General features: G+C 38.8%; 2 protein-coding genes across 2 annotated transcripts in view; one reads left to right on the top strand and one right to left on the bottom strand.

Annotated features, from left to right (window-relative positions):
* Positions 1-1,466: 1,466 nt before the first annotated feature.
* Positions 1,467-10,176, top strand: oxa1l (OXA1L mitochondrial inner membrane protein). Its single transcript, XM_087788596.1, has 12 exons — positions 1,467-1,804; positions 3,018-3,143; positions 3,739-3,861; positions 6,231-6,344; positions 6,401-6,593; positions 6,656-6,799; positions 6,875-6,960; positions 8,062-8,226; positions 8,930-9,037; positions 9,101-9,260; positions 9,323-9,403; positions 10,014-10,176. The coding sequence occupies exons 2-12, from the start codon at positions 3,039-3,041 to the stop codon at positions 10,094-10,096; spliced, it is 1,362 nt and encodes a 453-aa protein (XP_087644722.1). The 5' UTR covers positions 1,467-1,804; positions 3,018-3,038; the 3' UTR covers positions 10,097-10,176.
* Positions 10,177-11,144: 968 nt separating this feature from the next.
* The window catches only part of slc7a7 (solute carrier family 7 member 7), a 21,856-nt gene continuing 17,260 nt past the window's right edge, over positions 11,145-15,740 (bottom strand). Inside the window, exons 7-11 of the mRNA XM_087788590.1 lie at positions 14,949-15,052; positions 14,296-14,392; positions 14,086-14,235; positions 11,509-11,692; positions 11,145-11,418 (exon numbers count right to left, since the gene is read on the bottom strand). Of these exons, the coding sequence (XP_087644716.1) occupies positions 11,351-11,418; positions 11,509-11,692; positions 14,086-14,235; positions 14,296-14,392; positions 14,949-15,052 (603 nt within the window). The 3' untranslated portion in view covers positions 11,145-11,350. The remainder of the gene's footprint in view (positions 11,419-11,508; positions 11,693-14,085; positions 14,236-14,295; positions 14,393-14,948; positions 15,053-15,740) is intronic.

Here is a 15,740-nt window from a genome sequence, read left to right as displayed (position 1 = left end):
TCATTAACTTAAATCAATGTTTTCGCTCCATTTGACTAGTCTCAGTGCTATCCAATCAGAGGACATGAACGTGTCACGTGTTCAACGCTTTCAGTGTCACGGAAGCTGTGTGAAGAGTAGCTGCCGAAACGCTGACGTAGATGTCGCCAACTCCAATCGGATTGATTAACACAATCCTTCGGTACTGTCAGTACAGGATCGTGGCTGCGTAGGATTTGCTAGAATGCGTTTTGAAACTCTTTACCGTGGAGAGTCAAAGTAATCCAACAATGATTTAAAACATATTTACGTGCTGTAATGAAGTAAAGACTTGATGACTATCAACACGTTCTTAACTTTGTTGTTTTTTCAAGTACGATGTGTTATTGGTTTTATAATAATAATAATAATAATAATAATAATAATACTAATGATTATTATTATATCGTCAAACATGATGAATAGATGAGAATATACTTTAAGTGGTGACTTTGACTAAGGGTTCGGTATTAACAAGTCATTTGTTTTATATGGAATGATTGATTCATGTAACTTTATTTGTATTCGCCAGTTACTAAGGTGACACATTGGTGATATATAAAATATTTTGCTCTATTAACACTTTTATTAATTTAATTCCCATTCTTTAAAAAGTTATGCAGCTATTCACATAAAGGTTATAGCTAAAAAAAACGATGTATGTTTGACTTAAATGTTATAAAACTGATTCTGTTTTGATTCATTAGTACTCAGTTACTATCTCAGTTAGTAGATGTATGTAAATTGCAATTTTTCTATATTACAGTATGACATTAGGAGATTGATCTCTCGTGAATTGATTGCTCTTGCTTTGTCCCTTTTTTGGGAACTTCAGATAACTTGAGATAACTCAGTTGAGTTACCGGTTACCAACTTAACATGGAATATAATCAGAAAATTGTCTTTTTTTTCAGCTAAAACATTAGAGCAAAGCTATGGATGAACACATGAGAGATTATGTACTTAACAAAGTCTGAAATAACTGAAAATGTATAGTCTGGTTTGGTTTCTTTCAACTATCCCCCATTTTCTCTGATGACAGCTTTGAAGACTTTTCTTTCGATGACTCTTGTGCAGAAACAAGATATAAACAGGAATTTGAACTTGAAGTGATCAGACGGTGATGAGTTTGTTCATTATACTTTAAAAAACAGCCTATAATTCCTCCACATATTGTTCTGAATTGTGTAAACTCTATATCTATAGATGTCACTTGAGTCAGCCTGGTTCTCTCACGGTGCTACGAAGTATATTCTCGGCTCAAAATGGCCGCCATGAACTGATCTGAATCTGGACTAAGATGATTTTTACTTTTGGGCCTCAGACCAGCTTGAGCAAACGTCTGACTCTCACCTTCTCACCTCCCTCAGTGCCTTCCTGCTGTTCTACAAGAACACCAGTAAGGAGAGGCCGCCGTGTTCACGTAAGTTCATCTTTTGACGCCATGTTCTGTGTGTGAAACTCTGTAGATACGAGAGATGAACCCCCTTGTTTCTTTTCTATTTCTATTTCTATTTGTCGTCGGGACCACGACGATACAATCAAGAAGAATCCTGATCTTGAGCGAGCAGACGTGAATCCACGGACAAAACAAGATAACAGCGATCGCTGAGCCTGAAGAAGGGATGAGACCAGGTCAGATGAGAGACCAGAAGCTGCATTGAAGCAATCTCAGCAAAGAAGAGGTACTTCTACTCCAAATCCTCAACCCAGTACCCCAACAAAACAAGGTCAAAAAGGAGAGGAAGAAAGGAATCTACGCTGGACTCGGGATTTCAGTCTTGACGTAAGTTGTTGACATGTAAAGTCTTCTCAGGCGGTCATTAGTGTCTCTTATTTGACCTCCCTTGAATCCATGATTCCACGTGTTTTTCTACGGACAAGGAGCGCCCCCTGCTGGCTTGGTGCAGCGTCGACTCTATAGACGCTTACCTCAAGAGGTCAGAGTAGAACTGTTTTTAATTTCCCCCCAAAAAAGTCACCATTAAAGGATGTTAAAAAAACAGAGGAAATACTTCTAATGGAGAGAGTATAGTGACTGTTCATACCCGAGACGTCCCTCCCCTGGTGAAGACGGCTTTAGTAACTTCTTCCCAAACTATCCACAGTCCAGTTGTGTGGCTGTGGAAACCAGAGGCCATCAAGCAAAATAAAGAAGCGAAAAGCTTAAATATAATGAAATATAATTTAATATAATTTCGAATCTGATCAAATATGAATAAATAAAACTTTCTCAAATTTTTCTTTCAAACCGTTTTTCACTTTTCTTGTGTTACTTCCGTGGAAGTGACTTGTCCCTCAAAATATATAGAGAGAATAACATCATATTCAGAATTTTTTTTTTTTTGTATCAGTTCATTTGACACAAAAGGTTTATAAGTACGTTTTTTCCATAGTAAGGTTTATTTAATGTTGATATTTCTTGATTTGCTATTACTTGATTTATGGATTGTTGTCAGAGTAACCAGGGGCCTCATGTACTAAGAAGTTCGTGGATGTTCTACTAAATATGTCCTCAAGCTGAAATACAGAAGATGAAGCAGCACAAAAATATGTATGAATCTGTGCGCGACAAGAATGACTGATCATCTGTAACATCTTGTATTGAAACCTTGACAAGAGGAATTGTTCCAGGAAAACTGTACAAACGTGTGAATAAGTAATGGTTATTTCTAGAGCGCCTTTCTAGACCAGGGTCCCAAAGCTTGTTTATGAATAAGATTTGTTTTTTTAATACATTGATACGTAAATCAGATAGGAAGAGAATGAATAATAACTATAATACAATAAGTTAATAGTGTTTTTTTGTCATTAAGCACGTTTTAAAAAAAACAAAAAAAACATTGTGGCTGAGGTGGTTTGTTGGTTACACGGATAATAAAACAGCCTTGTCTAGATCTCTCTATGGAAGTTACATAAATCTACAAATGACTGCTGGCGTTAGAAGAAATCTAAAAGGGTTTTGAGTTTTGTGAATTGGTCTTTCTCACCTTCCGTAGCAACAGTTCCTTCTGGGAAACATGGCCGCCATCGGGAGAAGGGTCACACTGAGCTGCAAAATAAGATGTTTTCTTGCTGGAAAACAAGGCAGAACAATTCAGACAACGCCACAGATACAGAACAACGTGAGTGAGGCATCGTTTTAAAACATTTGTATGTTTTTTAAATGGTCAACTGAACCTCGTCTTCCGCTAACCGGCTACAAGCTAACTAGCTAAGCTAGCCCTGCGTGTTTGACTTTGACGTCGATGTAAAAATGTTTTTGCTAATACTTTACAGAACTAACGTTTCTTTCTCTGCATCCACCAAACTAAAGCTCTTGCAGCAAGTGTTTCTTCATAACTATGTTGTTGATGTCAAATAAGAATCTGCAGCGGGTCAAAGAAACAGATCCATATTATTATTATTATTATTATGATGTAGTCCATGACTAAGACATGTGTAAATGTATCACATACGTGTCGGGATTTTACTTTGTCTCAACATTATTACTTAAACAATTGTGTGAGCTGATGTTAGTTTTGAACTTCGTTTCTCAAAATGTTTTTGAAGCATGTAGCAGTAAAACTATATATATATATATATATATATTATTATATATATATATATCTCGATCGACCTAAAATATTACATGATAAATAATCCTGCTCGATAAATAGCCCAGTCCTTCTATGAAGGTTTTTTTTTCACCAACAATAATCAACATTGTTTGTTTGTCAGCGGTTACTTCAGTGTTCTCATCTACACACCATGAAGACCAGCTCCAGGACTCTTCTGGGTCGCAGGCAGCAGGACAGGCTGGTGTGGATCAACGCTGTGACCCTCCGACAGAATAGTTCACAGGTGAGAAGATCTACACGGCGTATGAAGAAGCAAATGGATGGAAGATAATATTTGTTCAATGATGTTTAATTGTTTCGTAATTATTTCATTGGCACTCGTACATCTATCTTTAAAGTGATGGTTTAATCCAACATGTCACTCATATCCATGTAATCCATGCGTTTGTTTCTTCTCGTCTGGACTATTGCAACAGTTTATTTTCATGTCTAAACAAGAAGGATCTGTCTCACCTGCAGTTCATACAAAACTCTGCAGCAAGAATTCTGAGCCGCTCTAGTAGAAGAACTCACATTTCTCCGATCCTTAAAACTCTTCACTGGCTTCCAGTTTCTTTCAGGATCAACTTTAAAATTCTGGTTCTTACTTTCAGATCTATTCATGGTCAGACCTTCCATCAGTGATCTGATCCAGCCTTACACCCCAGCTCGGGCTCTGAGGTCGGTGGATCAGAATCTACTGATGGTTCCTCACACACGGTTCAGGACCAGAGGAGAGAAATCCTTTCAGGCTGTTGCTCCTAAGCTTTGGAACGATCTTCCTCTGTCTTTGCGCTTGATGGATCTACTGACTCCTTCAAGAAACATCTTAAGACGCTTTTATTTGTTCAGGCTTTTCCTTGATTTTCTGGAACTCCTGTTGTGTTATCAGTTTTATCTTGATCTTTTAAGTATATACTTTATTGAATATTGTTTTGATTGTTTAAGCGCTTTGTGACCTGGTCTGGAAAAGCGCTATACAAATTAAAATGACTTACTTACTTGCTTACTCACTCATATTCTATTCATGTTGACTATGGGTTGGGATTATTTTCAGAGAAATCTGTTCTTTTTAAAGTTGCGTGCAGAAATTAATCATCATATGAGGGTTGCACAAGTTTTGAGACTTTATTTTTTACGTGTTTAAAATGTCTACATTTCCAAATGAATATAGTTCAGCTTCGTTGTATTTCTATAGAGCCTCGTGGAGTTTTGTCTCCAATGTCTTTCTTGTTACTTCTGGAAGGAGTTTACTGTTATGGGATAAGGTGGTGTTTGAATAAAGATAGAGCCCTCTAGTGGTTGTAAAGCGCAACTGCGTCATATCGGTTTCATACCTTTTTTTCTCACGCTTTGAACCCTGCGGTCTATACAACGTTGTGGCTCATTTATAGATACGTCCTGGCGCTCTCTGGCAGTACATGCAAAAGTGAGACCGACGTGAGGACAGACTGTGTGCTGAAGAAGACACTGGTTTAGATTTTGAGCGGTAAATTTTGTGCATCCTACACGGTCGTCAGAAGGAAATGGTGCTGCTGCTCATAAGCTTGGCAACAATGAATGATGACGTTTGAGGCGAGAAGAACTCTTTACTGTTACCTTTTATATTTCAGATAATTGATTATGTCTATTATTTCAAAACCTTTGTCTGATATTATCTAGAAATGGACACATTCTGAAGAGGGAAAAATCCGACGTACCATAATGATAAACCATGATAAAAGATTGAATCCTGGCGCCACCACTAGTTGGTTGTAACCACGGAAACCTGCGGCTTATATTCAATATACTGTATATACATGTACAACATCAATTATCTAAATGTAGCTGGTGCGGCTTATAGTCCAAGCCTCGTCAAGATTTGGTTTTAAATGTTAACATCCCTAGTTGGAATTACAAATGGTTTGTTCTTAGTCATCCCAGGTGTTGCAGCTTCCAAACACAAACTTTTCGCCGCTGAGAGTATGAGGTTGGGTCCTCAGGTACGTAGATTTATGACGCGCTTTGGTTTCCTTGTGATAACAGATACGCTGAGATCCAGATATTCTTTTGGTGCATTTATTGTTATACAAACAGCACAGTGTAGCGTGTAGCGTGCAGCGCTTTCCAAAGTCTTTCTGATAGGACGGCGAGTATCCGTTGATGCACTGCTGATCACACTTGGGGGTGTCCGTCTCGCCCTGGCAGGGAGGTCGTGTACCTTTGACGTGGTGTTCGCATGGAGCAATGGTATAGCTTGTAGCGTGTAGCGGTCAACAAAAATTACGGCTACTTCCAACCTTGACTCTCTCTCTCTCATCTGCGTCACCTGTGAGTGCCCACCTTTACGCACACACCTCCGCACGCACACACGCCTACTCCCATGTGAACCGCCCCCTCTGCAACACACACACACTCAAACACACCGTGCAGCACATCTTCAGCCTGTATGTCTCTTACACCAGGTTTTAATTCTCTGTAGTAAAAGTGGTGGAGTCGTATCTTAAACACTCACGTCATCTGGCGAGCCAATAAACATGACTTGGCGCGCTTGGGTCGCGTGTCACATGTTTAGAAATGTTCTCGTCCAAAGAACAAGTTGTAGCTCATGACTTCTGCTTTTTTCTCTGGAAGGTTCCTTCTGTGGGGGAAGCGGTGGCAGCGACTCACAGTCTTCAACCAGCAGATCCTCAAGTGTTGGTCCCCGCAGACTCCACATCCGTCCTCGCTCAGCCCCTCACAGAAAAGGTAGACTCGTGGGTTTTTTCGTCACTTACTCTCCTCATCACGTCGTTTCTAAACAGTTGACGGTGGAAACCTTCGGTCTAGACTTCGGCGTGGACACGGCGACGGCCGCCGCCGAGGTTCTGCAAGCTGCGGAACCTCGTTTGACAGAACTGGGTTTGGGTTGCTATACACCCGTGGGCCTGATCCAGAACATTCTAGACGCTTTACACTTGGACCTGGGCCTGCCCTGGTGGGGAGCCATCGTCGCAGGTGAAACTCAAACGACAGGTTTTCTTCTCGTCTTCCGGGAACTCATTCTCTCTCACCCTTAGCGACCGTCATCGCCCGCACCAGCCTGTTTCCTTTCTACGTGATGGGTTTAAGAGAAGGAACCAAAGTCAACAACGTCCAACCTGAGTTGGCTAAACACCGGGACAAGATTAACGAAACATGGATGAGTGGAAACCAATTTGAATGTAAAATCTTTTTCTTACTCACGTGGTCAACGTTTGAGAGAAGTTCTGATTCATGATGAACATGTTTCGTCTCAGACGCCAAAGCCAGCGCTGACTTCAAGAACTTCCAGAAGAAACATGACATCAGTCCTATCCTTGCCGCCCTTCTGCCGCTAGCACAGGTCAGTTAGTCCAGAGCTGTGTCTCAAATCACATACTTGCGTACTTAAACTTAGTATTTTTAGTGAATAAGTGCGTCTCAATTCTTAGTATGTGAAATGAAGTGCTCCATACACACTAAATTGTCACTAAAACACTCACAAGTCTGAGTATGGATCGATGGACACTTTCTACACTAAACAACTCCATCTTAGTGACGTTGACGTTGTTAGCAGAAGTTACGTCATATATATATATATATATATATATATATATAGATATTCATTTATATACATACTTAGAGGTACATTTTCAGCAGCAGTAGGAGGATGACACGTCTTTGCTGCTGATACCGGCGTAAATATTTCGCCAATATTACTCATATTTCTTGATCCAAACCAAACGTGCTGCCAGCAGGTGTGCGATAGTGTTCCTACAGCTGGTTGAAATCATCCTTAAATAGTAGTAGAAGAAGCTGTCGCGTCATTTCCTGTTGGTGTGTAGCAGAAGAGTTTGATCAGGGACATACTATCTGTGGAGAATTAGTTACTAGTTAGTACGTACACTATCCTGATGATACTAACCAGTGCACAAGAGAAGTATGAGATTTGAGACGCAGCACAGGTTGTTATTCTTCAAATGTTCTTATAAGAAAAGATTTTCTTTTAGGAAATGTCATACAGTATATACAGTATTTCTTAGTGTCATTTTTAGTAGTTTTTTTTCAATTAAAATCAAAGATTTATATTTATTTGGCTTTTAAATCATACTTGATCATCAGATGCCTTTATTGCCAGTATTTAACCTTCATGTTATCTCAGGGTCAAGGTGACCTGAAGGCCCCAGAGACAAGACAAGGGATACCACAAACCCATTTGTGTTCAGGCCTTAGGGTCATCTTGACCCTGAGATGACACGAAGGTTAAACATGTCATAGTTATTAAATTTGATCATTTTATGGTTTGTTTTTAAAAGAAATTGTGTCTAAAGTAAAATTGTATAATATTTAAAGTTCAATTTGTTTGTTTTTCTTCTGGTTTCTGTGTCTGATTATTATTAAGGATTATTAACCGTAAACACTTCAGGCTCAACGGAGACTTGACGTCCACGTCTTTCTTCCACAGGCGCCCATCTTCGTCTGCTTCTTCCTATCTCTTAAAAAGATGGCTTACCTGCCAGTTCCCGCCCTGCAGACAGGGGGCGCTCTGTGGTTCACGGACCTGACGCTCGCCGACCCGCTCTACCTGCTCCCACTGGTCGCCACCGGATTGACCTCGCTCATCATACGTGTGCGTGACTGAATGTTGAATTTTCGTAATGGAATTTATTTTTATTTGTTTATTGAAAATAGTAATTAATATATTAAATGTTTAATTTGTAGCTTGTAAAATTCAACATTAAACTGTTGGTTCTTTAATACATGTTTCTATTGCGTTTAAAAGTAATAATACAACCTTCTGTGTGTAGTTAGTATGTTCTCCCGTGTCGCGAGGGTTTACTCCGGACACTCCGGTTTCCTCCCACAGTCCAAAAACATACAGAGGTTGATTGAGAACTTGGATAAATTATCCGTAGGTATGAGTGTGTGTGTGAATGGTTGTGTGTCCTGTGAAACACTGACGTCCTGTCCAGGGTGTCCCCTGCCTCTCGCCCTATGATACTGGGATAGACTCCAGTCTCCCTGCGACCCCCATAAGGGATAAAGCGGTAGAAAATGAATGAATTTTTGATTGAATTTGGAAGTAAAATATTAAACTTGTAAAATGCACTATTAAATAAACGTGTGTATATTGAATTAAAATGGCTACAAATTAAAAAATATGTAATTAAAATTATTTTTTTAGTAACAATATGAAACTCTACATGTTAAACATTTAATTCGATCATAAAAGTCAACCAAAAAAAACAACCTTTCCTTATTAAATGAATGTAATATTTGAATCAAACGTTTGTTAAATGGATTAAATGGTTGATGTTGTCATACGCTCACAGGTGGGAGCAGAGTCTGCTGGCGTCAGCAACCCGAACATGGAGAAACTTAAGACCGTCATGTGCTTCCTGCCGGTGCTCATCCTCCCCGTCACCATCAGCTTCCCCACGGTCAGTCCCAGCCGTCTGGGTTTCACACCGGCAACCTCTCCTCTGACGCCCGTGTGTCCGCAGGCCGTGTTCGTCTACTGGACCACCTCCAACGGCTTCAGCTTGTGTCAGCTGGCTTTGATCCAGCGACCGGCGGTCAAGCGGATGCTGCGGATCCCGGACAGGGTCCAACACGCCCCCGGCGAGGCGTCGATGGAAGGTTTAATCGCGGGCATCAAGAAGGGTCGGTGTCTCGTGGGGGTCTGAGGGTCTCGTGCAGACGTGACTCTGGTTTTTTGTTCTCAGGCTGGAAAGAAGCCGTCCTGGCCGACCAACTGAAGCGGAGAGAGGAGCGGATCAAGAATCAGTTCGAGCTCGCCGCGAGAGGTGTAGAATGACCTTTGACCTTCTCAACCCTGCCATTAGGCGTGGGTTAATAATCTGTTGATATGATACATATCAGGATACTGATAGTGTAGTAACAAGGATATATGTGTAGTATTGTCCAGTACTTGACTCTGGTGTTGTGATAGTGTAGTAACAAGTATATATGTGTAGTATTGTCCAGTACTTGACTCTGGTGTTGTGATAGTGTAGTAACAAGTATATATGTGTAGTATTGTCCAGTACTTGACTCTGGTGTTGTGATAGTGTAGTAACAAGTATATAAGTGTAGTATTGTCCAGTACTTGACTCTGGTGTTGTGATAGTGTAGTAACAAGGATATATGTGTAGTATTGTCCAGTACTTGACTCTGGTGTTGTGATAGTGTAGTAACAAGGATATATGTGTAGTATTGTCCAGTACTTGACTCTGGTGTTGTGATAGTGTAGTAACAAGTATATATGTGTAGTATTGTCCAGTACTTGACTCTGGTGTTGTGATAGTGTAGTAACAAGTATATAAGTGTAGTATTGTCCAGTACTTGACTCTGGTGTTATGATAGTGTAGTAACAAGTATATATGTGTAGTATGATAATAACTTCTCTCTCCTCAGGTCCTCTGAGACAAACCTTCGCTCAGAACCCTCAGCGTGCGACGCCTGCTGCCAAAGACAAGCCCAGAGAAAAACTGCAATAGCCGAGAGAAAGTGTGAAAGTGTTGGAAATTGAACACGACTGTTGTAAAATATTAAATTAAAATATCTGTGTTTTAAAACACACCGGCTTCATGGGTAACTTAAAGAAAAGTATGGTTTTTATTAAGTGTGTCCACGTGTCCAGATATGGGCGTAAGTAAGTTTAGTCTTTACTACCTTTTAATTTTTCTTTAGTTTAAAGAATATTTATTTATTTATAAATGTCATGGCTTTTATCAAATCTATATTGAAATGTAACTTTTTCTTTATCTTAATGTTCTATTTTGTAGTTTTCTCATCAAAGCATATTTTCTTAAATAATATTTGGAAATAGTGGTTACTGTGGATTTGACACATAATCTGAAAAATTGCAATTATTGAATGATTTTAACATGGAGTTCGTATGTTCTCCCCGTGTTACTCTGGGCACTCCGGTTTCCTCCCACAGTCCAAAAACATACAGAGGTTGATTGAGTGTCTGTGTGTCCTGTGACAGGCTGGTGTCTTGTCCAGGGTGTCCCCTGCCTCTCGCCCTATGATACTGGGATAGACTCCAGTGCGACCCCGACAAGGGATAAAGTGGTAGAAAATGAATTTCACATTTAAAATTTCATTAAAAATGTTTTTCTTGTAATAATTTTTATATTTAAAGGTTGAACTTGTTTTAATTAAATCATTTAATTGTTTAATTTATACATTTCAAAGTTCGTGGTTTGATGTTCTTGTTCCAATATTTAAAAAATAAAAGATAAAAAAAAAAAAGTACATTTTGTAATTAGGATATTAAAGTTTTAAAAAATTAAATGATTTAACAAAAATACAACTTGTTATCTTTAAACGCGGAAATTATTTATATGTGGATTCAATAGTACAACAGGAATAATTCAACGTTAAAAACACTGAAAAACAAAAGTATTTAATATAGACTAAAGAATAAAATATTTTGCTGATTAACTTTCAATTTTTCACAATAATTCCATCTTTTTTCAACTGGTTTCTTATTTAGTTTCTGTTCCTCTGAACGTCTAGAAGATGAACGACGAGAGAAAGTTGTTCACAAATAATTTTATTATAAATATATTTCAGGTTTGTGAAGCACGAAGACAAACGACACAATTAGTGTAAAGTTCGTGACAGTGTGACGTCATCAGAGACGATGACATCATCATCAGATCTTTTCCTTCGATCTGTCGAAGGATTTCAAACGTGTCGTCATGACACATGAGACGCTCGAGTCTGTTGGAGTAAACCCAGGTCTACTCCACCTTGTCCATCTCCGTGATGACGGAGAAACACACCTTCTGGATGACCAGGCCGGACTTGGCTGAAAACACACAGACGAGTCAAACCTCTGACGTCATACGGCTGCTGTCCCGGGAACAGCAAGCGCTCATGGGAACTGAAGGTTTCTCACCGATGACGCGACGGATCCACAGCGGCCTCTTGTGGGCGGGAGTGTAGCAGCAGAGGAAGTAGACGGGGACCCCGGACAGAGCGATGCCGATGCCGATCAGGGAGTTGATGGTGTCGCTGTAGAGCGGCACGACCACCAGGAAGACGGTGAGCAGGCAGAAGACGATGGGATAGACCAGACTCAGCTGGAGGAAGAAGAGGGTCAGCTTGCAGTGATTCAGAAGTGCCAGCAGAGGGCGCAAGAATCCACGAGTAATATCGTTCAAAAGTCTCTAAATGGATGTTTAATCCTGACTCTTTATTTAATGATTTGTTGGAAGAATGCGACGGATTCAATGTCTACTTATGTCCGTTATGATGTATTATATTTAACATAACTAAAGATTTAACTGCACCTCTTGTTATTTATGTAAATATGATTGTGTATATATTATATAGCGCAGATTTATCTTTTATTCCATTTAGATTTTCTTTCTCGTTTTTATTTCTGGGTGTTTTTATTTCTCTTGCTGCTTTTAAACCGAATTTCCCCTCGCGGGACTAATAAAGGTTTTCTGATTCTGATTCTGATTCTGATTGATTTATTTTAAAATAGTTATGTTTTATAATTGCATATATAGTTATGTCCCTTTCAATCGCACAACAATTTATCTTAATCTCTTATCATTTTTCTTATTTTTGCTATCTTGTAATTCGACAAATTTTGGGAAAATGTGTTTATATTAGTGTCAACTTTTTTCATGGATTTTACTGATGAATAAAAAAACAACTAATTAATTAATTTACAGAATTTCCTGAAGTTTCATGAACTACTTAAAATGCTGAGGAAAAAAAGTCAGAGTTAAGAAGGAAAAATATGGAAAAATAATCGTATGTAATAATGACCAATAATAAACCAATTGAATAACAATAAAATGATTATTTTGCGTCATATTTTATTTGGAATGCTTTAATTTTTCATCCTGAGTTATTGAATTCAATTCGATTTTATTCTATTGAATTATTGTTTGTCAACTTCCATGTAATTTAATTTTATTCAAATCTTTTCTTCTTTTTTTATCTGATTGCATTTACGTGGCACTCGTGAGGTCAAAGTTAAACTATGAAAGAATCATTTATAAATAATAACCATTACTTACTTGCTTACATTCAAATAATCATTTATGAAGAATCGGCTCTCATTGTATCATTCCTTTCTGGGAAAAATAAATATATCTATTTAACTGTTTATTTAATTGTGTATTATGTCTAAATAAAATGTAAAAGTAAATATTCAACGATTAAAAAATAACAAATGTTTATTATATATATAATGACCCTTTTCCCCATATTATATTTAAACTCGCCCCGTAACTCGTATCTTGTAACTTGTATCTTGTAACTTTTATCTTTTAACTTCTAGCTTCTAACTTGTAACTTGTAACTCGTGACTTGTATTTCGCACCGGTGACTTGTAGCTTGTAACTTGTAGCTTGTAGCTTGTATGTTGGACTTGGGACTTGTATCTCGTGACTCGTGACTTGTATCTCTTGACTCGTTATTCGTAACTCGTAGCTTGTAGCTTGTAACTTGTAACTTGTATCTTGTGACTTGTATATCGCCCCGTGACTTGTAGCTTGTAACTCGTAACTTGTAACTCGTATCTCGTTACTTGTATCTCGCCCTGTGACTTGAAGGTTGTAACTTGTAACTTGTAACTTGTAACTTTGTAACTTGTAACTTGTAGCTTGTAGCTTGTATCTTGGGATTTGGGTCTTGTATCTCGTGATTATTCGTAACTCGTAGCTTGAAGCTTGAAGCTTGTAACTTGTAACTTGTAACTCGTATCTCGTGACTTGTAACTTGTAGCTTGTAGCTTGTAACTTGTAACTTGTAACTCGTATCTCGTGACTTGTAACTTGTAGCTTGTAACTTGTAGCTTGTAACTTGTGAACTTGTAGCTTGTAGCTTGTAGCTTGTAACTTGTAGCTTGTAGCTTGTAACTTGTAGCTTGTAACTTGTAGATTGTAACTTGTAGCTTGTAGCTTGTAACTTGTAGCTTGTAGCTTGTAACTTGTAGCTTGTAACTTGTAACTTGTAGCTTGTAGCTTGTAACTTGTAGCTTGTAACTTGTAGCTTGTAGCTTGTAACTTGTAGCTTGTAACTTGTAACTTGTAGCTTGTAGCTTGTAACTTGTAGCTTGTAACTTGTAACTTGTAACTTGTAACTTGTAGCTTGTAACTCGTATCTCGTAACTCGTATCTTGTATCTTGTATCTTGTATCTCGTAACTCGTAACCCGTATCTTGTATCTTGTATCTTGTATCTTGTATCTTGTATCTCATAACTCGTAACCCGTAACCCGTATCTTGTATCTTGTATCTTGTATCTCATAACTCGTAACCCGTATCTTGTATCTTGTATCTTGTATCTCGTAACTCGTAACCCGTATCTTGTAACTCGTATCTCGTATCTTGTATCTTTATCTCGTATCTCGTAACTCGTAACTTGTAACTCGTAACTTGTAACTCGTAACTTGTATCTCGTATCTCGTAACTCTTGGTCACCCCAGCAGGAAGTGAGCGCGTGCTAACAGTCACCTTCAGCGGTCTCTTCCTGTCCGGCTGCTTCCAGCGCAGGTACAGCTGACCCAGGATGGACAGTCCCACGAAGAACCAGTAGCTGAAGCTGTAGTAGTTGATGAGCCTGAAGACGTCCTCCACGCACAGGTAGATCAGCGCCATGACGCCCTGCACACAGACACAGGTGTTCAAGACTGGTGACGCGGAGCAGGATCAGGCGTCACTCACGTTGAAGAGCAGCGCCGGGACGGGCGTGTAGCGGTGCACGTGGATCATGCACAGGTAGTCGGGCAGGTGACCTTCTCTGGAGCCCACGAAGAAGAGCCTGCGGAGACGTCTGGTGGTCAGTGCTGCAGTCTTTAGTCACGCTTCATTTCTTTAGTCACGGTTCGTTTCTTCCAAGTTTATTATTTTAATTTTTATCGATTAATTCTATTTTAAAACTTCTTCATTGAAAGTTAAGAAATGTTTTTTTTAAATATTTGAATTATTCTTTTATAGTCTTATTCAGATAATTCAAAAATAAATTCAATATACTCAAATTTTTTCGTCTTTTAAATTCAATATAAAAATGTTGGTATAACAGTGTCATCAGACAACAAGAGCTACTTGATCAATCTTTCAGCCAATCATGTGACACACAGACTATCATGTGACGACATCGAAGATGATTCTAAAGCAATGGTTGTGTCTGGTGACACAAATACATCAACCTTTTTATATTGAATTTAAAAGATGACAAATTCAAATTGTATTCTTGGATAGTTGGAATATAAAACTACCTTTGATTTTTACATTTTATTGAATTATTTAGAAAAAAAATCAACCTTTTCATGTGAAAAATTGAATTAAATTGAAAGATTATGACCAGACGAACTCACCGTGACGATGCCAGGATGGAAGCGTTCAAACCCCCAAAGCAGGACAGAGCCACGGCCAGAGGGATGGTCCAGTTCATGACCCCGAACACCTGATCTGCAAACGTCTGCACGGAGAAGCAACCGTCAGTCTGAGCCTTCAGCACCAGAGCTGTGTATTATAACAATCTGACCGTACCACAATACAATATATAGTGATACTGTCGTCACAAGGATATATGTGTAGTATTGTCCAGTACTTGACTCTGGTGTTGTGATACTGTAGTAACAAGTATATATGTGTGGTATTGTCCAGTACTTGACTCTGGTGTTGTGCTAGTGTAGTAACAAGTATATATGTGTAGTATTGTCCAGTACTTGACTCTGGTGTTGTGCTAGTGTAGTAACAAGTATATATGTGTAGTATTGTCCAGTACTTGACTCTGGTGTTGTGCTAGTGTAGTAACAAGTATATATGTGTAGTATTGTCCAGTACTTGACACTGGTGTTGTGATACTGTAGTAACAAGTATATATGTGTAGTATTGTCGAGTACTTGACTTTGGTGTTGTGATAGTGTAGGAACAAGGAGATATGTGTAGTATTGACGAGTACTTGACTCTTGTGTTGTGATAGTGTAGTAACAAGTATATATGTGTAGTATTGTCGAGTACTTGACTCTGGTGTTGTGATAGTGTAGGAACAAGGTTATATGTGTAGTATTGTCCAGTACTTGACTCTGGTGTTGTGATTGTGTAGGAACAAGGAGATATGTGTAGTATTGTCCAGTACTTGACTCTGGTGTTGATGTTTCTGT

This window comes from Callionymus lyra, chromosome 4 (assembly GCF_982586985.1).
Source record: "Callionymus lyra chromosome 4, fCalLyr1.hap1.1, whole genome shotgun sequence".
Lineage (NCBI taxonomy): Eukaryota > Metazoa > Chordata > Actinopteri > Syngnathiformes > Callionymidae > Callionymus > Callionymus lyra.
Note: the sequence above shows the minus strand (reverse complement) of the source record. Positions and strands in the feature narration are given on the sequence as shown.

Coding starts and splice junctions, on each gene's coding strand:
- oxa1l (XM_087788596.1), top strand. CDS start 3,039: ATGGCCGCCATCGGGAGAAGGGTCACACTGAGCTGCAAAATAAGATGT. Junction 6,594..6,655: donor GTGGGGAGCCATCGTCGCAG/GTGAAACTCAAA, acceptor TCTCACCCTTAG/CGACCGTCATCGCCCGCACC. Junction 6,800..6,874: donor GAGTGGAAACCAATTTGAAT/GTAAAATCTTTT, acceptor GTTTCGTCTCAG/ACGCCAAAGCCAGCGCTGAC.